The 22075-nt window shown below is 35.9% G+C and overlaps 1 protein-coding gene across 3 annotated transcripts in view; it reads right to left on the bottom strand.

The window, feature by feature from the left end:
* The window catches only part of nkain2 (sodium/potassium transporting ATPase interacting 2), a 167665-nt gene that overhangs the window by 127928 nt on the left and 17662 nt on the right, over window positions 1-22075 (bottom strand). The window contains exon 1 of one of the 3 annotated variants that reach the window (XM_052586902.1): window positions 12010-12836. The exons of 1 other annotated variant lie outside the window; for it this stretch is intronic. In XM_052586902.1, the coding sequence (XP_052442862.1) occupies window positions 12010-12063 (54 nt within the window). In that variant the 5' untranslated portion in view covers window positions 12064-12836. Of the gene's footprint in view, window positions 1-12009; window positions 12837-22075 lie in introns of those variants that run through there. One more of the 3 variants, XM_052586901.1, reaches the window with a different exon arrangement.

The raw sequence follows: 22075 nt of genomic DNA, 5'->3' as shown, positions 1-22075 counted from the left end.
ACTCATCAAAAATTACGTTTTGATATATTTACAGTAGTAAATTTACAAAATAGTTTCATGGAACATAAACTTTACTTAATATCCTAATGATTTTTGGCATAAAATAAAAACCAAGAATTTTAACCAATAAAATTTATTTTTGGCTATTGCTACAAATATACCGCAGCAATTTAAGACTGGTTTTGTTCTCGAGGGTCACATATTTTATCTCCATCATTTGTTAAAATGAGCAGTTCAAGTACTAAAGACGTTTCAAAATAAATGTTGTGTGCTTGTTTATAATTAAGTCCTGCATTGCATAGAGATTATTTTAAAATATATACATTTTAAAAACATTTAAAATCTTAGTAATATTTACATAAGCCGAGATATTTAAAAATGTAAATATTTTTTAAAAAGTGTACTTTTCGTAGTAAAATTAACCAATCCATTTTACCTGTAAACGTCTCCTTGTATCCGCTTGAGGAAAAACAAATTACCTGATACATTTTTATTGTGACCATAAAGTTATTCGTGAGCACATACATTTTTCAAAATAGGAGCACACATGCTTCTTGGGAAAATATAAAAGTAAGCATCAAATCCTTTCAAGAAGAAAACAAGCTATTGTTCTGATGTTCAATTATAGCTTGGGGGAGTTAATGCAGACAGTATATTCCCATTGAAAAAAAACCTCTTTAAACCAGCCTAATCTATTTTATTGGACTTAGCTGGTCCCCCAGCCTGGAAAAGTTGGTATATTGGCTGGTATAAGAGGGTGTGGACACTTACTGCTGGTAATACTGGGAAACCAGCTGTACACCAGCTTAAATAAGCTAAAACCATCTTAAAACACCATAGACTGGTTTAAACGGTTTTTTTCAACAAGGATGTGAGATTACTAGGGTATTTTTGATAGAAGAAAATTCTGAGAAGCAGGACTTGAGTTAAACCCTCATTTTAATGAAACAACTGAGACATTAAAGAAACCATAATGCTATCTTAAAGGCATATGTATGCAATCAGCAGAAGCAACCCTACTGTGAAGTTAGTCTTGACTGGATTCCTTAATGGTTTAAATGAGTGCTAAATGGAATATCTTTAAAATATAGGCTAGCTCAGAACCCTGGGGTGTAGCCATAGCGTTTGAAAATCTAAGCACACCTCCTACCAAGCGTAGCAGCAGTCATGATGGCTGAAAACAATAATTAAAGAACTGTACTGTATGAGGACTGACTCTCAGCATGGCTAACTAGATAACCTGTTGACACTAGTCGACCAACATGGCCTGTTTGATTAAAGCTAGTTGACCAAAGAATTCCAGCTTATGCTAGTTAATAATAAAACGGTCTGTACTCCACACAGCACACCAGCTTCCCTTGAAGACTGCAGTGATGTGTTTACAATCGTTGAGGGAAGTCAAAAGCAATAACAATCAATTTGTCATTTCCACTTTTCAAACCAACCCCAATGACAGCAGATCAGCAAAACCTCATTTTAATTTATCGGGTAAAAAGTGTGTCTAATACAGCTAATGTATTCCATAAAGGCTTCTCTTCCTGTGCTCTAAGAATGTAATTACATTTCCACACTGTAATATGAAGCCATTGGCAATGGCCTGAGGCACATTCAAACATGTGATCTGCCACCATGTGCCCTGGCTAACAATGCCGTCAGTCTCCATAACCTGCCTCCATCAAAACCACCTCATGTGGACACCACACATCTGCTCCTCTCACTCTAATAGCCTTGATGGAACCCTATAGGTTCCTTTAAGAATTGAAGGAAATTACAATGGATCTCAGAGCCATATAGAGCGATTTTACCCTGGCTATCTATGTGGCTATAACAGCCAATAATGACAACTAAAATGAGGACATGTGATTGAATGTGTCACCATCATGAGGCATAAAGGTAATTTTGAGTGAAAAAAGGTACTATATCCAGATGCCATGTACAGTATGAAGATCACTTTAAATTGGGCAAATTTCAGAATAAAAAAAACCCACTTTCAATTCAATCTACCTATCCATTAATAAATGATATCATAATCATAAATCATAAAAAATAATTAAATATAATGCTATACATAACATGACATATTACATTTTCTAAAGGAAAACATGAAATTGTTTTAATAATACATGTAAAAAAATATAAATAATATATCAAATGTGTGTGTATATATTATATGCTATACATATTATATTCAAATAAAATAATACAAATAAAAGAGGGAAAAAATTATTTATCCGTTATTCACCCATCCATCAGTTAATAATTACATAATTACATGGATACAGTATGTGGGTGGATGGTTTTATTTTTTTTTATTTGAAATTCTGCCTCCTGATTGCTTCAAATGCAACTCAAAAGCTGAAGTGGTTAAAAGATCCAGGCAAAAAAAAAAAAAAGAAAAAAAAGAGCAGGTGTTGCTCATATAGCGTTTGAAATAAAGAAGGATGGCTGTATAGTATGTGCTAGATATGGGCTTTGACCCTTCAGACCTGCAGATTCTCAGCTGACCAGAACAGATGTTGACCAGCCCACCCCATCAGTGAGAGCGCTTCTTCATCTGAGCCATGCCACAATGACAGATCACGCGTCAGAACAGCCCTCGCAGGTCCTGCAGCTACAGAGCCGTCCTTGACCAGGCATGCCATGGGAGTGTAAGAAAGTCTCTTATCATGTTCCAATATGCGGAGGCACAGTCGTAATCAGGCTAAGTGCCATGCTGAGGCATGAACCCTGCTAAAATGCCATTCCAGGCACCCATAAAACACTTTATGGAAAATAAAGACCAATCTCACTACTAAGTATCGATCGTAAATTATTGTAACATTTGCAGGCAGTCAGCAGAGAGATGTTAACCACAAGAAGTTATCAAAAGGGTGTGTAGCTGTTCTGCTTGGAAATGTTCACATGTCTTGTAAAGCAGCTGGTGGCATTATTGTCATCTTCAGATTGAATTACATGTTATCTTCATATTACAGTTACAGCTACATCATGCAATCAGTTTAAAGGAACAGTTCACCCAAAAGTTAAATTCTGACATCATTTATTCATCCATATGTTGTTTTAAATGAGTATGACTTTCTTTCTTCCTTGGTGAAAAATGATTGGAGGATTAAACTATCCTCTTAAGTCACAAAAATGAAACTGTATTAATGCAAACAAGAAATGGATAGCAGTAGGCCTATGTATACATTGTAGGTATTTACAAACAAAGAAACGTTAAACCCAGATTTCAGCTTGGTTAAATATTTATGATTCCTCTGGCATCAAAAAGCACTCACCCTAAAAGCTTTTCTTGTAACAATATGTTCTCTGGAAACAGCCTTTTGGATTACAGGATGGCACGCTTTAAACAAGACAGTTAATACATTAACTTACAATCAATTTACAAAAACATTAAGTACCAAATTTTGGATTTCTGCATTAATTTGGTAAAAGGGACATTTATAAAGTTACAAAAGATTTTCATTTCAGATTAATACTGTTTTGAACTTTCTATTCATCACTGAATCCTTAGGAAAAAACGGTATCATAGTTTTCACAAAAAATCTTAAGCAGTACAACAGTTTTTGGCATTGAGAATAATAAGAAATGTTTCTTGGGCACTAACTAACATTTTAGAATGATTTCTGAAGAATCAGGTAAAACTAAAGCCTGGAGTAATCATGCTGAAAATTCATCTTTGCATGGAACAGATTTGGAGAATTTGATTATTTGCTCACAAATGTCTCCTCTGTAGTGGATGGGTGCCATCAGAATGAGAGTCTAAATGTCTGATAAAAACATAACAATAATCCACACGATACTAGTCCAAATAATGTCTTGTGAAGCAAAATAAATAAATCTAAAACGGTTTTCACTTGTAAATGGGGCTTGCTGTGCATATTTCGCTCCTTATTCAGACAAAAAAACTTCACTGGAGAAAACAATATTACAGAAAGAGGGTTCATCTAGTAACCAGAAGCAACCGCTTGAAGTTGAAATCTCTTAATGATGGATTTGCTTATTAAAACATGTCATTTTTGCTTTAATGATGTTAATGGATGGTTGTTTTGTGGACTATACTGATGTTTTTATCAGCTGTTTGGACTTTCATTCTGACGGCACCCATTCACTGCAGAGGATCCATTTTTGAGCAAGTGATGTGATTCAAAATTTATCCAAATATGTTCATGATTAATTTTTTTTCTATAACTAACCATCCTAAATTAATGTGCCATATTGATTTTGTTTTTGCTGGTACTGTATATGAAGCGAACAGAAGAATCTCACTATAGCTTGATCACACTTCACTTCTTAGCTACGGTACAAACCACCATTATATCATGATAGCATGCACTAAAATACTGTGATTTAACTACATTATCTGCACTGTAGGTGGCAAACAAAAAACAGTAAAGAAGGAATAGACTTTGATATTAAAATTGTATGTATTGTATATAAAATCTGTATATATTAAACACAATAATGCAAGCAGAAGTAACAGCGACGGAGAAGAGAATGGATGATAAAAACTGTTTTACTTCAACTATGCTTGAACACACATACAAAGCTAGGCAACAAAAATGCTTTTATTCACAGCCATTCTACTGGCCTGCCTCGTTTCGTTCTGCTGAAGCACATAAGCGCTTTTGTCTGTATTCCCATGGGATCACATCCTCTAGGCTCTATCACTGCAGTCAGAGGTAAAAACGCTTTTGCTGTGGCAACAACGCAGAGGATTTATCAGACAGGTGATACAAATGCGTTATGGGTATTCATATTTCCAGACAATAACTCAAGGGACTGTTTATTATTAGATCAAAAACTATATGCAACCGAATGAGGGGGAAGATGTTCTAACAAAGTTTGCTGAAACACACCCAAACCACAAAAGATGATAGCTTTATTCCCAGATACAAAGTGAGGTAACTTTACCGTAAAACGACTTTCGCAAAGTGGCCGGATACAAACTGTGGCCACGGACCATTGGGTGTGGTGGTGAATAATTTGATGGTTTTAACAAGAATGACAGTAGCAACGACAAACAAGCTGAGAATCGGTAGGCTGTCAGTCTAACAGACTAATTAATGGAACTGATTACACAGCTCGACTGCAACAGCATTCAAAAAATTTGTTCAAAGACTGACATTAAAATATGCAGTACAGATGCAATGTATAATGCCTGCCTTTAAAAAAAAAAACTGTTTAACCTGTCAACAAAATAAAATGTTGAATTAATTAAATTGTCAAAGATAATCAAAAGGGACTAATAAAAGCACATCGTGATGACAATTCAATTAAATTTGCATCATGACAATAATTTTTTTTATATCAGTTTCACGTGTTTTTGTTAAAATGTTCATACGTAATTCAATATATAACATTTTAATATTTGATTTAAATTGACATTTCATTACCAAATTAAATGTCATTAATTTAGTTTCAATTAAATTAGATATAATTTTAGTCACAGTAAAATGAATGAATATGACAAGATATAATTTTATGACATTATTATACATTCTAAATATGCTAAACACTATTGTAAATAAACTGTTTAGTGGTGTTTTAGTATTTTTGACATAATGTAGTTTTGTTAATAATTTGAAAAAAGACTCATTTATTGTGTTTTGTCATTTTAATTAATTTCTGTTCTTTAATGTCTGTATTTATTAATTTTTATTTTAGTTTCATATATTTGTTACATCAACACAAGAAATGTTGCTTTGTCAACTAGCTGAAAAAATTATTTTACGTTTTTCAATTTTTTAGTTTTATATTAAATTTCAGTTAATATTTTAAGTAATGAAAATAATTTTTTATGGTTATTGTATTTAATATATATAGGTGTGTGTGTGTGTGTGTGTGAATTTATATTAGTACTGTCAAATGATTAATCATGCTTAATCACATTCAAAATAAATGCTTTTTTAAAGTTTTTGTTTATGTGTATATTTATTGAGCATATATAAATATACATACAGTATATTGAAAATATTTACATGTAAATGTATATATTTATATTGTACATAAATATATTTAATATACAAATATAACATTTTTCTTAAATATATACATGCATGTGTGTGTATTTATAAATAAATAATAAATATACACAATACACACACTTATATTATGTAAACAAAAACATTTATTTTGGATGCGAATAAATTGGTTAACACATTGTTTGGACAGCTTTTTTCCTTAGTAAATTAAAGCATTTTGTATTTTCATGCATTATCTTTGTGTAATATTAAAATTAGTTTGATGATCTGAATCTTGAAAGTGTGACAAATATGCATAAAAAAAAAAAAGTAAAAAACCGGGGAGGGGGCTAAAAAACTTTTCATGACACTGTACAGTATGTGTGTGTGTATGTATATGTTGCACGATTAAGTAAATGAAACTGATCATGTTCTGGACACCAAATATAATTAATTAATTAATTAACACAATTCAGCTTAAAAATCTTTTAGATAAGCCAGCTGAATTTTTTTTCTTGAATTCTTTCTTATCTAAAGCCAGAGTTTTTTGAATCTATTTGTATTCTCAGCAACCTGTCCCGAAATAACCATTAATGTAATTTGTGCACTTTATTACGTGAATGGCTTGGTTGGACAGGCTGTGCCAAGAACATAAAATGCAAATGCAAATCAAGTAGCTTCAGAAAACAAAAGGCATCATGATACACATAATGCATTTCTTGTACTGTTCTGGGCTTTGACGGGTCAAAAGGGCAACTACAAGGAGTCCGGATCCTGCATGTTCAGCTACCGGGCAACGTTCCAACAGTTATACCTATCGTTGCTAGGAGACATTCCCTCTAATGTTTACGGCTCGCCTCAATCAAACGGGAAGCTGGCAAATAGCGCGCAGCACAGCAAAGGTATCATCACCGCAACCTTTTGTGTTCTGAAATCTCACGACTACAAAAGGAGCATCAGAAGCGGGGAAAATAAAGGTTAATTTAATGCAGACGGAAGGAAAGACATCTGAAAAATGTCCTGCAGCAAAGACTTATTCCCACCGCATGTTTGCGGCACTTGTGTTTATTGGTTTTGTTAAGATGGGAATGATTTATAACATCTGAAAAGCCATTAAATCTTTCTGCCTTTTTAGATTTGGATTGTGGTGTGGAGAAGCCAATTCAATTCACTTGCCAAATATCAAGGACTTCTTTTCCCTTAGAGGAAGCTCTTCAGTCACAGTCACAAAGCCAAAGAGCTTCGGTTGTTCACTATGCTATTCTGTCTCTATCCCGCTTGTCAATCTGGGATTCATATTGTCAAATTCATGAAAATATTAGCAAACAAAGCGATCTGATTCAACAGTCCTACTTACATAACAAATCAATAGATTTGCACCGAGCACAACACCAAAGGTTTCCATCGTCATAAGAATGTGAAACTGCTGTCACAATAACAGCCAATAATAACATATTTTTTCTTGTTTTAAATGCAGCCTCAAACATTAATGAATGGTCTTGGGTTCGGTTCCCAGGAAAAGCAATAGCTGGTAATATGTGTACCTTGAATATAAGTCTCATTGGATAAATGTGTCGGATAAATGCATACATGTAAATATTTGATGTTTAATATTCAAGGAATCAGATTAACAACAATGAAATTACATGAATCAATCAACAAAATGTTGCACAAAACTCTGATTTAGGCAACATGAGAAGAGAGAAAGTATGTTTTAAAACGCAAGTCAATCAGCAAGTTTAAATTCATGGTGTATAAAAACATTCAGTTACATACATGGTAGCGTTACGGCATCAATGCTTTGATGAGATATGTAAATATTTGGATTCATTATGTAAAATGGCTTCCTAAAACATCTGTCAGTTTTGGGAAATCAAGGTCATGTCGCAAAAGCATTGCACAGAAATTAAGAACAATATCCTGTCAATGCAGTTGTTTAGTTTGGCAAAGGGTCTGTTCGAAGTGATTTTCATCTGCACACTAGGAATCCGTTTACTTCCAATCCAGAAATAAACAACGAGAGTTGTCACAGCACTTTTACATGCTTATGAGCGAACTCAATCAAACATAATACATGGCATTAACCTCAAAACTGTACATTTGGCAAATCACCTGCATTCAGGAGAGTAATTAATTTCAAGAGCACAAGCCTTTCTCCTGCATACAGCTGATTACGATGAAGGAAAACAACAATTAAACCTTTGTCTTTGTGCTGTTCCAAGAGGACAAATGACAGCAGACATTCATACCAGTTTGAAAACAAAGCAATTATAGAAATATGGTGTAACGCCAGGTGTAGAATATTTCAAGAGAGCTTAAAAATTAACCCTTTTCATGACCTCAAGAACAACAGGTGTCTGTCAGTATCTGGGCAATCTGTTATTCGCCAATGACAATCTAACAAGTTTTTTTTTCTTTTTTCTCAATTTGCACATTCTATTTTTACTCTTTAATGTAACATTTGAGTTAACAATCAATCTTGGGTTTATTTGAGTAAACATGCTTTTGTGGCTGAGAATGATTTGTTTCCTTTGACAGTACAAGCTGCAGAAGAACACCATAAACAAATAAGAAAAATATAAGATGGATGCACGACATGATCCGAAACCTGATTTCATAAATGTATCTGAAATGACAAATGCAGAAGTTGATTACAGTTAAATCATAAATGTTGAATGCATAGAGCATCTCCTCCAGTAGCTTATCAAACATCAATTTAACATCTTCCTCTACTACAATTAATTACAAGGAAAATAATGCATAAAAATGAACACATTAAATCATGCTCCCTGACTCATGATATTCTACAAGAAACTTGCCAGATCACTCTGAGAGCAGCACAAAACTAATATGAACAGATGGACAAGCTCGAATGCATAATGGTTTTCTGTGGACTGTGATAGACTTCAATGATATGGAAATAAAACAAATAATATATTCACTTCTAAACCCACTTTCTGTGATGTCTATTCAACTCTTGTTTTCCTCATTTTAGGGATAGTCACCTCGTATTTCTTTATTTATTCAAAAACATTCATATTAATTGCGATTAGTTTGATTAATCAGCATATCCTGTAAATACCAAAAGCCAAAATATTTAGAAACAGACTCAGCAAATAGTTTAACAATATTTATGATTACATAAAGACTTATCAATCTACTGCGTATTGTAGTTTACTCTGGTCAAGAACTGCCCACTTAGACAGCCTCCTGACCAACATGTAAAATGACCAACTGTTGTTGACAAGGGTGTGCAGGGCAGATAAATCTGAAATCGATGCAGCCACAACAACAGACTGGCCTGCAACAAAGTGGTCAAACATTCAAATAACGATCCACGAAAACGTAAAAGATAACAAGGAAATTAGAGCAAAATTTGAGTGAACCACAAAGTCAGACCTTCCTTCAAGGACATAACAGAAGATACAGGACGTCTAAAACAAAACTCTTGAATAACAAGTTTCAATGCCATGAGCCTGCAACATCAGCAGCAATCTGGTAACATGTAAACAAATCTTTCCAACTGCCTGATAAAAAACGGGCACGCTTTAAGTTCCCTTGTGGGCAGCCAATTGGAACGGGCAGATTTCACCAGATGTATTCATCTTTGTGTACAATATGCATCAGACAGTCCATAGGGAGGCTGTCAGAGGCTGAAGCTAAGAGGAACGCATTGGGAACAGATATCGAGTTTTTCATCAACCATAATAGAGTCAAACTATTTTACCAGATGTCCTTTCTATGAATGCATCTTTGAGCAATCTCAATAAACACATCCCTTGAGAATACAATATTCTTTTCTTTGCTTTCATGTCAGAATGTTGGGCCTCCAAGCCAGACTTTTGGACCACAGGCATTTATACTTGCCAGACACAAAAACCACCAGAGAGAAAACACTTATAAATGCTTTAACTATGGACATTTTATCTGTGTTATAGCCTTAGGCAATAAAAAACGGTCTGCTTGGTAATTTAGCAGAGCCGGGTGCATTAGCTCCATTTGATTCGTTCTTTTTTTTTTCTACAGCCATTCCAACAGAAGAAAAGAGTAACAAACTTTTTATTTACAGCAACTCATGCCATTATGTGATATGGGTGCACTACATCACTGGCCAAAATGGACGACTGATGCACACAGAAAGCCAATCTGCTACAAAAATTTCTTACCAGATTAATCTTTAAACAATCTGCAGAAGTTTAATGCACATTAAGTAGAAAGAAAGAAAGAAAGAAAGAAAGAAAGGTTACATAATTGCACATTTTAAATCCATATATTCACAGGACAAACCAGAGAAGAAAAACTGTTTTTTTCTTTCTTTAAAAAAAAAAAAATCGTAATTTTCTATTTAAGAGGCCACATACAAACAATTTGTCTAATTTGTTTGTCGGACAAGATCGCAAATTCAGCAATATAATAGGTCAGATCACCTATCAATCAAGCTCTTTGCAAAGGGTCAGTTGCCCCCATCCTCTAAAACCATATGTGTCAGCTACCAGCAACATATAAGCATGTATGTTAACCTGTAGCCACTAACATAGAGATACAATTAAGTTTCGATTTAAAGGCATCACAACTTCCAACTTTGGATATTAAAAGGCTTCTTTTATTTTCTACAATATAATAACCCTTCTTTTCCTAATGAAGAGCAAGAACGTTACTGACAAGAGGAACAAGGAACAAATACAAAACATTGAAATACAAGAATGTTTTTCCAACCCTTAAGAGCATTCAACTGAAGGCATCTCAGTTGTGCTCAGAATGAACTCTCTAGAATAGGAGCAAACATTGGGAAAAGGGGATCAGAAAAGGTCAGAGAAAATGAGAGGACAAAAGAGAGCTCAGATCAGAAAAAAAAACGCCCCTCAACATTTTAACACCAAACCGCTAAAAACCTACCCTAATCCTAAACTATACCAAATCGCATTATAAGACAACAGCTACTCAAGAGACACTTGCGAGCTTATGATATCAGCCTGCTCAAATGACTCGCTTATGACATCATCCCGCTCCAAAACCGGCTTCTATTCATGAACACTGAGTAAGGTCTGATTAATAGACGCCAGGTGGTGACATCACCCACTAAGGCTGATTCTTCGGGTTAATGACCTGCGTGATACATTAACCTACAAACGTCTATTTGGATTAGTGTGGTTGTACTTGCCCAGTTGTCATGTGATCTATCACGCACGCCTGATTCACCATGCCAGCTGGTTGGCATGGCGAGACCGTCGCTGGCCACTATCCATTACTGTAACTGAAAGAGTGATTCAAAAGGTGTCACAGAGATGGGAATAGTAAAATTACTCAGCTCTGTGAATTCTTACAGAATGCAACATTGCTGTAAAAACACCAGACTGAAATCATCTTTTCAAATTGGACTAGATTAGAAAACATCCTAATGATTATAACCCTCTTAAACTCTAGCAGATGCAATAAGTAATCGTTTTCTGCTTTAGTAGGTCAATGAGACATGGCTTTGCTTCTTTAACTTAAATCTCCTAATTGGCTGTCAGGACCCTTGGTAGTGGGAAGATAAGCATAAATGATAGTGGCCCCAGGCTAATGACACAAGCCCTGCCTTCATGAGCACCATCATCCCTCCGGTGTAATATAACGAGGCAGGGTTTCCACATATAGCCCCATATTATTTCCACTAAGATTACTCACAGCTAGATACATCATAGTGCCATAGCACTGACCACTTGTCGGCTGGACACTTGGGTTCTTGAGTTCTCCAGTGCACTTCTGGAAGACACTACAGTTTTTACATCATTACAAGTGACTGACTCTTATCCTTGAACCAAACCTAATTTCACATCTGTATAAAATCACAACAAATAAGAAGGCACAGGCATCCAGAAACCAATTCAGATTTAAAACCTTGGTGAGCAACCTGAAAGGATGCAGGTTCAAGCCTGTTCACCAATATACTAGTTTTCTTAAATGCAGTTTAGTAATTCAACATCAAGGCTGCTAACCGGAAGGTTACAGGTTCGAATCCACGAACTATAACCGCATGTTTAGTAATGACTTGAGCTTTATCACTTACCAACTGCATGCCACATATAAATGCCAGCGTGCATCTACCACTGCAACAGCCCATTTTGCCCTCCTTAGAGTCCGTGTTTCCACGTGGATCGCTGTTACTCCTCCAGATAACGCCGAGGCAACGGGTTTAAAGGGGTCTTTCTTCACTCCAAAGGCGATAGACGCGAATCAAATACGCCCTTCCGATGAAAGCATCCCAAGCGAAGATATGAAGAAAACTACATGTGTTTGTTAGAAAAGTAGAACTGGGCTCTTATGCCAAGTCAAATAGATACGAACAACACTTCCCTAAGTTAGTGGAGAAATAACGGTAGCTCCAAATCCGGCACTGAAAGACATGCCAGTGTGATCTTCCACGGGTCCGTGTCTCTGAAACAAAGCCACCCAGTGTTGTTTACGCTCTCTTTGCTCCTCCCTCGCGAAAAAGAAAACCGAATTAACACATTTTAAACAGCAATGATTCGCTTTATTTCTCTGGAAGCCCGCGGTGCGCGTGTTTAGCTGTCCAGCAGGAAATGCGCGAGAAGGACAATAATCCAAGCGCGCGTCCTGTAGAAACCTTACAGTGCAGCTGAAACGGGTCCCTCAACTACTAGGCTATTAGTCCCTTGCAGCGTTAACTTGCATTGTCCGGGTGTAGAGTAGGACAAAGAAGCGGTGCATCTTGCACCATCTGACGCTCCAGATTGAATGAAGCGCACGCGGTGCTGCTCTCCGCGGGGATGCGACTCGGGTTGTTTCTCACGCAGCGGCTGGTGCTGATGCTGTACAGAGCGCAGATGAGGACCTGGACGTCCCTCAATGCGCCGGATGAGCTCTCTGCTCCCTGTCTCAGTGGGCGTGAGTGCAACAAGATATGGAAATAATGACTGTGTGGTGTTAGGGGTCACTGTGCAAAACGCAGATATGTAACGGGCTGTAATTGCTTCATTCGCCCATTTTCCAAATTTCAGATCTGATTATAAACGGCGCCCTCGGGTTTCAACGTCTACGATGTAAAGAAATGTCATTGTTAGAAATAAAACATTTCGTTTCGTAAGATTTCATTAGTGTAGCCTAGGCTATTTGAAATGTTCTTTTGAAGAGACTTTTTCTACAGTAGCCTAATATCGTTTTGGCTGCTTATGCGCGAATTATTTCACAATAACGAACTGACTATTATCCCGCGTAGGCCTAGCCTACATGGCCAAAAATAAAGCAACAACAACAGTAAAAATTATGATGATCGATGATGATAATAATAATAACAATAATAGGCTTATAATAATAAAATAGGTAAACATTAAAAAAAATAAGTTGAAATAACTTTATAGCATAATTAGCTATCACCTATATTAGCTTCTGCTACACAGAAATTAATGAGCCTATGACAACAAGACGAAGACTGCGACACTATTTAAAACAATTTTAATAAAACCCAAAGTCCTCCGATGTTACTTTTAGCACAGTCGATAACAACTGGGGCGCAATATTGTTTTTATAGAACAATACCAGTCCGCAACGTGACGCGAGACATGAAAGAAGTCTAGTTTTCAGGAAATATCAGGATTTAATTGATATTGCCTACTGCATTTTTAGGTGACAGCAAATATAAGGAAATAGCCGAATCTCGCGATCGACCAAATCAGCATCAAGTAGGTGACATGAATCATAGAGGCATATAGACCTATGCAATGTATAGCCTAGGCTCCTTAACAGTTTACATACACACGTTAAATAAGCATATATGTGCACTTAGTACAGTCAATATATCTCAATCGCTAATGATAGACACAAACAAAAGTACTTTAACTTGTATGCAGGAAGGGGACAGAATTATTGATAGAGCATTATTTTTGTGTGAATGTTCCATGTCAAATGACTTGGGCCTATCTGAGTTTTCCAGCCATCACGTTTTGCCCTCATTTTTGCCAAGTTTCCTCAATTGTCAAGCAAGCAAACGGTTATAAACAAATCCGGAGGAAATGAAAGCCATTAACCTCAGCGCATGACAGAAAACACTACTTTTTTTTGACATGCCACGAATAATCTAGTATTTAGTTTTTCTTGCAAGCATTTTTATCCTTTGTTCCCTTAAAATCATTATAACTCAGCTTTTGACACTGTTGATCACAGCATTTTATTAGCACGTCTTAGAGATGATGTTGGTGTAAATAATGTGGCCTTGTAGTGGTTTAGTTCCTACCTAAGGGAGAGAAAATGTTCAGTTAAGATTGGAGATTGTCATTCTGACACTGTGGATGTTTTGTGGGGGGTCCCTCAGGGATCTATTCTTGGTCCAACCTTGTTTTCTCAGTATTTGTTGCCTCTGGGGTCTATTTTTACACGCTACAATATTAATGACCACATTTATGCAGATGATTTGCAATTATATTTTTCTGGATAAGCGTGCTGCATGGGACAGCTTCAACATATGCTTAAATGAAGTGAATGTATAGCTGCGAGTAATTTTCTGCTATTAAATGAGAATAAAACTGAAATAATAGTTTTTGGATATGTTGTTGTCTGTTCCGCAATCACGGTTGAGGAGGAGTGGAGATCATGCATTTTTTGTGCCAGCTCCTGTGTTATGGAACGGGCTACCATTATCTTTGTAAGCGGCTCCCTCTTTGGGTAGTTTTAGAGGACAATTGAAGACTTTCCTTTTTTTCTAAGGCTTTTGCTGCATGATTGGTTGTTTTCTTGAGTTACTGTATGGTATTTTTATACTTTTATCTAATTGTTAGTTTGATGTGTTTTTATGATTATACTTTTTATGACTTATATAATGATTTTTACCATGTAAAGCACTTTGGTCTTTTGTAATGGTGTTGAAAGTGTTATACAAATAAATGTTGATTGATTGATTGATTGAACTCTTTGAGACTTAGCAGTTTTTGATTTAGATCTATGATTTGATTTTAGTTCATTCACATCACAAAATTTTAATTATCCACCTGAAAGTGTCACACTGTTTGTATCTGATAGCTTTCTCAAATCTTAATCTAGATTGGGCAAACTGGGGCGAACCATTAAAGAATACGAAATTAAGGAGGACTGCATCTGTAGCAGCTGTATGGGGAGATATCGATCCTTTAAAAATTCATGAGCTACTGCAGAGCCCTGACTTCTATCACTTTAAATTGGACTCCAGACAGATGCACTTTCCTGCTTTGTGCTTTAGTGAGGTTGAACTTTTGGTTCTCCTGAATGTTTTATTTGATCCTCTCTTATTCCATCAGCATGCCATCATAGGATTTTTCACCCACCTAACGGTGAAAAATCAGGACATTATTCTTTCAAAGGTACTGTACCTTTGCATCTTAAAAACGCTCTTGTTGACAGGGTGAAATGTGGATGTTAGAGCTGCATTGTATCATTTAAATAAAATAATGGTTATTTCACAGATTTACAAGACTTATATGGCAGTTGCCGTGGCTTTAAATGTATTTATAGGTCGACTTCGCTGCAAACTCACTTTGTAGCAGTTTTCATCGCAATATGATCATTTATTCACCGAGATAGAATTTTTATAAAAGACTTGTGACATATATGAGCAAATATTTGCCATGCTAAATAGATGTTTTTCTGAGTTGCAATGGGTTCAGCTAAGGGCTAAAGAAATGTAAAAATATATATAAATATATACAAAAATATATTCTTAATTGATTGTTTTGGAATTTATATTTAAAACATTTTTTTTCCAAAAAATATATGAATAAATAATCTGTCCCGCAACTACATCATATTTTTTTTCTTCCCTTGAAAACTCATTCTGTAGACTTGTATATTACCTCAAGTAACTCTATTTGTCAACACACTGCAACTACAGGTATGCGTGATTGCAGTGAGGAACAGTATATTAGAGGTAATTAATTCACAAAGCCAGTGTTAACAAACAGTTCCAGTCCTGCTTCACGCTACCTGTCGGTATGTCTTAATAAGTGTAACACTAAAAGCTGATTACATAAGCTCCAATAATGAGGTGTTCAATAACAGCCTGCAGAAGGGCTGTTCAATTAATTTTTTAATAAGCTAGTGATTGGCCCCTTTGGGTGCTTTAGTGCCCCCTCGTGGATGTAGGATAACATTTCAGCAACTCTGCATTAAACGCTGTCATCTATTATATCTTAGGGCAGTCAAATGCCAATTTAAATGTGCTGATTATATTATTTTGCATTAAAATACTTACTTTAAAGCTTAACATGTAAACCTGGGCCAGAAATCCGCTCCTTTTTGAAAATAATACACACAATTATCCAGTTAAGTCTAAAACAGCAATGCAAGGAGCAGAATTAAAAGTTATTTCGGCACATGCACAACAGATGAATCGTGTTCACCACACAAACAGTGTCCTGGCATCAGATAAACACATCACACAATGACTGCTGCTGTGTAAGGGAAACCACAGCGCTTCTGCATCTCACTGCCAGTTTTAATCATTAAAACCTGCATTCCAGAAGGCCATCAGATATTGATGATAATTTCCTGCCCCCAGTTTGTTTGTTGCACTGCGACAGGCTGTTTGATCAAAGTTTGCAAGTGATGCAAGTTGCTGTTCATGTGAAGCAATCCACAGAGCAGACAGCGGTAAATAACTCACAAAAGTTGAATTGTTCACCCTAAAATTTTAATTCTGAAAAACATGTTCTCTTTTAAAAATTGCTTATTAACGTAATTACAAATGGCAACAAATATTAAATTAAATGTGATTTTATTTCGAAGTAGAAAACCTGAAATAGTATTTTCTTGTCCTAATTTTTTTTTACTTCAATTACAACTACAATTGTCCAAATGTTCAACTTTTGTGATCCTAAAGTTTTAAATAAATTTACTTTGAGTCAATTCACACCAAGAAATTTTACAAAATGTTAAGACATAATTCTGAAATTATACTTTCTTGTAAAATGTATTCCGAATAATCTTCATTTACTACTTTAAAAAATAAATAAATAAAAAATTCACAGAGTAATGACAGAACTGTTATATTTAAATGAGTTATTCCGTTAACAGTCAAGCCGCATGTCTAACAACCACAGCACAATTCACTTAACTTTCTATTGGTATTCGTTAAGTGTTCGCCTTACAAACGCAGCTGACCCATCAGCCCAGACATTACACATCTCTGCAATTATCCTACACGTTTAAAGTGTGCATTTACAGCCTAGTGTTTTTCAGCACATTTTCTATCCTGAGGCCTCTACATCTGCTTCTATTGATAGCTGCCAGTGATCTCTGCTAGCTGCCAGTGTACTTGAGAGAGATTGGTTGAACTTTCATTGTGCCACTCTTAGTGGCGCCTTTTAGCAAAAAGCTTTGAAAACGAATGATTGCCAGAAGAAAGTCTGCAATGCAGGGTTTTTAATTGATGGTACGGTATCTGAACAAAGAAAGTGCGGCAGGCAGGGCCGTAGCAGCTGTGCTGCGTTGTGACTCGATTCAGGTTTCCACTGTACTTTCCTTGAGTGGGAATCAGTGATGCGTTGGGATGCCCATCTCAGCACTTTAATATGGGATGTTGCAGCCCTGTCAACTCTAATTACACATGTACACATCCAACAGTACTGGGCTGCATTCAGATCCGAGGGATATGTTGCCAAAGAGCATGTCACATGGCCAAATCTTTATACAACTCCAATAATATTGTGGACTTTACAATGATGGACCGTTTGCAATTTAGCCAGCAGGAGCAATCCCAGCTGAGTCACTATCAATATCCGGCTAGCTTTTAGGATGGGCTTTTATGGATTGGTGCTGTGGATGAGACCAGCATTACTAGATTGAAACCCAGAGAAAAGATAAAAAAAGGATACATTTTCCTAAACGACATTACAACCTGATTACTTAAACTGCTCTATGATTAGACCAAAAGAACCGTAGCTGAACCATTAACAGTCTTCCTAAATATTATGGTGATAGGGGTAAAATAAGGGCCACTATATTTATGAATTCAATTAAAGATGCAGTAGGTAACTTTTGTAAAAATATATTTTTTATATATTTGTTAAACCTGTCATTATGTCCTGACAGTAGAATATGAGACAGATAATCTGTGAAAAAAATCAAGCTCCTCTGGCTCCTCCCAGTGGTCCTATTGCCATTTGCAGAAAGTCATCCGCTCCCGGTAAAAAACAACCAATCAGAGCTGCGGTCCGTGACTTTGTTTGTGTTCAAAATGTAGAAAAATGTATATAATAAGCGAGTACACCATGAATCCATTTTCCAAACCGTGTTTTTATCTTGTCCTGAATCACTAGGGTACATCTATAATAAGTGTTTATATTCGGACTATTTTTGATTGCTTCGGGGGTACCGCGGCGGAGTAACCCAGTACCTTTGTGATTCTTCATAGACATAAAGAGAGAGAAGTAGATGCAAGCAGTTCTGTTTATTAACCGCTAGAGCATCAAAAGTAACCTACCGCAGTTTTAACTTGAGTATGAACTCTAAATGAAATTAATAAATGGGTTCACTTTTAAAATGACATGTTGGACTATGGTACGGTGATCCAGGTTTAAAGGAATAGTTCAGCCAAAAAAATTTATGTAGATGTAGTTGTAGTTTCTTTATTGAAACAGATTTGGAGAAATGCAGCACTACATCACTTGCTCAGCAACTGAAACTGTGCAATTAATGGGTGCCATCAGAATGAGAGTCCAAACACCTGACAAAACATTACAATAATCCAGAAGTGATCCACATGACTCCCTTCTATCAATTCAACACCATTCCCTTTTCTTTTTTGGTTGAACTAGTCTGACCTGTGATATTTTAACTACTATTTGCCACTGTTAGACCAGACTTACATATTTGTCATCTCGTTTATTAAAAGTCCAAAACTCCATTTTCATTTTTTCATAATGTAGCCCTAGCCCGTTTAAATATAATACACATCATAAAGGCCTCTAGTTTGTTTACTTTGCAACTACTGTTTATATTTGAGAAACAAATTCATATATTTTATTTTTAATGGTCAAAAAATATAGAATAAAAATTTTATTTTCCTCCCCTTAATGTAGTTTTAAAGTAAAATATATATATATATATAAACAACAATAGTTTTATGAATCAAGAGAAAACATTACCGTCTACAGCCGCGAGAGGGCGCTCTATGCTGCTAAGTGCTCCTGTAGTCTACCCATGAAAACATAGAGCGCCCTCTCGCGGTAATGTTTTCTCTTGGTTCTAAATAAATGCAATTTATAGTCCAGTGGGACTTATATATGTTTTTTTCCTCATCATGACGCATTTTTGGACTGATGCGACTTATACTCTGGTGCGACTTATAGTCTGAAAAATACGGTAATTGTCATCTAAATTAAATGATTAATTTCTTAAAAAAATAATGCTAAAATTTAATGAGCATTGTGAACGTAGCATTGTATGTATGTTAATGTAGGTTTTTGGAAAACACAACAGTTTCATTAACAATTAACATATGAGGTGTGACTAGGGTACTTTAAGAACATAATGTTAAAGTCTCTTCAAGTTATGTTAACCACAGACCTATTTCATTTATTAAACTGAAAACCACTATGCTAAAAACCCATTCAAACTATAGAAGGAAACCCACGGCTCAATAATGCTAATTCTCTTATAGCCTGTAGGACTATGAACAGCCACACCCCCCCCCCCACCCCACCCACAAAAAAGACATCTTTATGCATACATTATAATGATCCCATCAACACTCCCATTAAACCAGAGGCTCTGTTTGCTCTGTTACCTATTTTCTTCCTTGTTTATGGCTCTGTTGTTGTCTAGTACAGCGAGTATCCAGATGGCCAGTTAGAGCTGACAGGACTAAATTATGATTGGGTTTGGCATGGCATAACAGGGGTTTGATGCACTCACAACATCCATAACACCCCTCCCAGTGAAATACAATGATAGAACCCATTAGGCCTATTTTTGTTCTTTTCTTCCCCTCAAATTCCTGTTCTCCAAAAGCATTTGAATCAGGGCCTGACCTCTCCTCCCATTATGGTCATTTAGCGCTGCTTGCTATTGCACTCCAGACAGACTGTCTTTAAGTATTAATGACTTCATCAGCAGTTCTTTTAAATTATCCATTAAGATGCAGTTTTGTCCGATCCTTTACTGCTGGGTCTGCTTCCTCTCACCAACAGCTACAGATCTCACCATGTGAGAAGGAACAAAACCTGACATCTATTAGGGAGACGAAAGCTTCTTTTAAGTTTCTGCCTGTGCTGAAGGATTATTTTCCAATGAAGCGGCCCAAATCGGTATCATGCCAGGTTAGTAATGCTAGTTTTACCTACTTAATGAAATGATTTGGAGTGTTGTTGTTTCGGCTGACAATTGCAAACTGTAAAATACTTGGTTGTCAAACAAGGAATGCTATAAAAGTGACTGCTTTGTTTTTATAGACAAGTTTATGCATCACATTTTTGTTTCACAACCTGCTGGTTTATTGCTTTCTCTTTCCAGAAACTGCCTTTGTATGGCTCACAAAAAGACATTTCTTTTCTAAATTAGTCCTTTAAAATCATTCATGGATGAGAAGAATTTGGCTATACTTTGCCAGATTTTTGTTTCATTTATAAGACTTTTATGGTTGTTCCTTTTTTTTTACAGATTTTTTTATTTCACAGACCGAAGAGAAAAAAAAATATACGAATCTGCATATCTTTCAAAAATCTCTTTGGTCCTATATCTAGCTCCACATGGAAGTACACTTTACATCAGAGATCCTCTGATTGGCTGTGACTGCATTATGTCTCTCAGCAATTTTAGTTCTGAAAGGACTGTGGTTTTGTTATATCATTACAGCCATTTTGTTACCCCTTGAAACCAAGTTCTTATTAGATCAGGTTCCAATGATATAAAAATGTCAAGAGTAAATGATGGTAATGATGTGTTTTCTGCACTGCTTATTTGATGGTACTAGAACACTGTTCCGCAATCTACAACAAAAATTATATTGTCCGATTATGAGATTCTTTTGGTGATTTTTGTCTGATTTCCAAACAAATGACTCCAAGGAGTTGGTTCCTTATTTAGTGGATAAAAAGCATGCAGCACAACCAAATAATAACTCCCAACAAGTCGGTCCTTGCAAACCAAGCAGTGCAACTAGTTGAGTCTGATTTACAAACAAAATAGTTCAATAAGTCACTAGTTTTTAGTAGATCAAAAATATACATTGGAACCAGTGTAGTCCGATTCCCAAATTAACGGGCCTGTTTACACCAGGTCACTTCATGCATTTTTGCAAATTGGATATCTATTTTATTTGTTAAAACATTTCAGTCTACACCTGGCCACATAAATGTGTCTTCGCAAAAGGGATATAAATCCGATCCGAGTTTACATCAAAAGCAACAGATAACGGCTGCATTTTATTAATTATCAACTAATTTCGAGATCAGAGACTGCAATAAGAGAGCACAGCATCAGCACTGGAAAGATAAGTTACTTTCACTACTTTTATTACAGATTAAAAGTAGTTGAGCATCTGCATCTTAGTTTCAGTTTCATTTGAGGTAGTTTACATGTCGGATTTCTGAAGAGATACTCAGCTGCTTATCCACTGCAATGTGTGTTGCACTAGCACTGTCATATCTCGCTATAACATATAGCCTATAACACGCTCTCACCCATCTTTATTTTATTTTTATTTTTACATTCGGGGAGGAGAAAAATTCACCTATGTAGTTTCAACAACCAGATGCATTTACGCCTGTCCAGTTTTGTCTGGAATGTGACCCAGACCACCAATCAGATCTATCTCAAAAGCATTTCGGAGGGTATTTACACCTGTTTTTTTTTTTCACAATCATATAGCTATCCGAAACATACAATGCTACCAATATAATCCAATCCCCAAATGAATGAGTCTTATGAGTCGGTTCTTTTTAGTGTATAAAAAAGAAGCACAACCAGTGTAGTCCAATTTCCAAACAAATTTCTTCTTAGTCTGTACTTTTTTGTGAAACAAAAGTATTGAAACAGTGAGGAAACCGGAATCTTTAAGAGGGTTAGGGTTAGGGTTCCCTTCTGAATTATTTTCAGTTCCCTTCCTTAAAAACAAGTGAACCCTGATTTGTTTTTCTACATCTGTTCCT

This window comes from Carassius gibelio, chromosome B20 (assembly GCF_023724105.1).
Source record: "Carassius gibelio isolate Cgi1373 ecotype wild population from Czech Republic chromosome B20, carGib1.2-hapl.c, whole genome shotgun sequence".
Taxonomy (NCBI): Eukaryota; Metazoa; Chordata; class Actinopteri; order Cypriniformes; family Cyprinidae; genus Carassius; species Carassius gibelio.
Note: the sequence above shows the minus strand (reverse complement) of the source record. Positions and strands in the feature narration are given on the sequence as shown.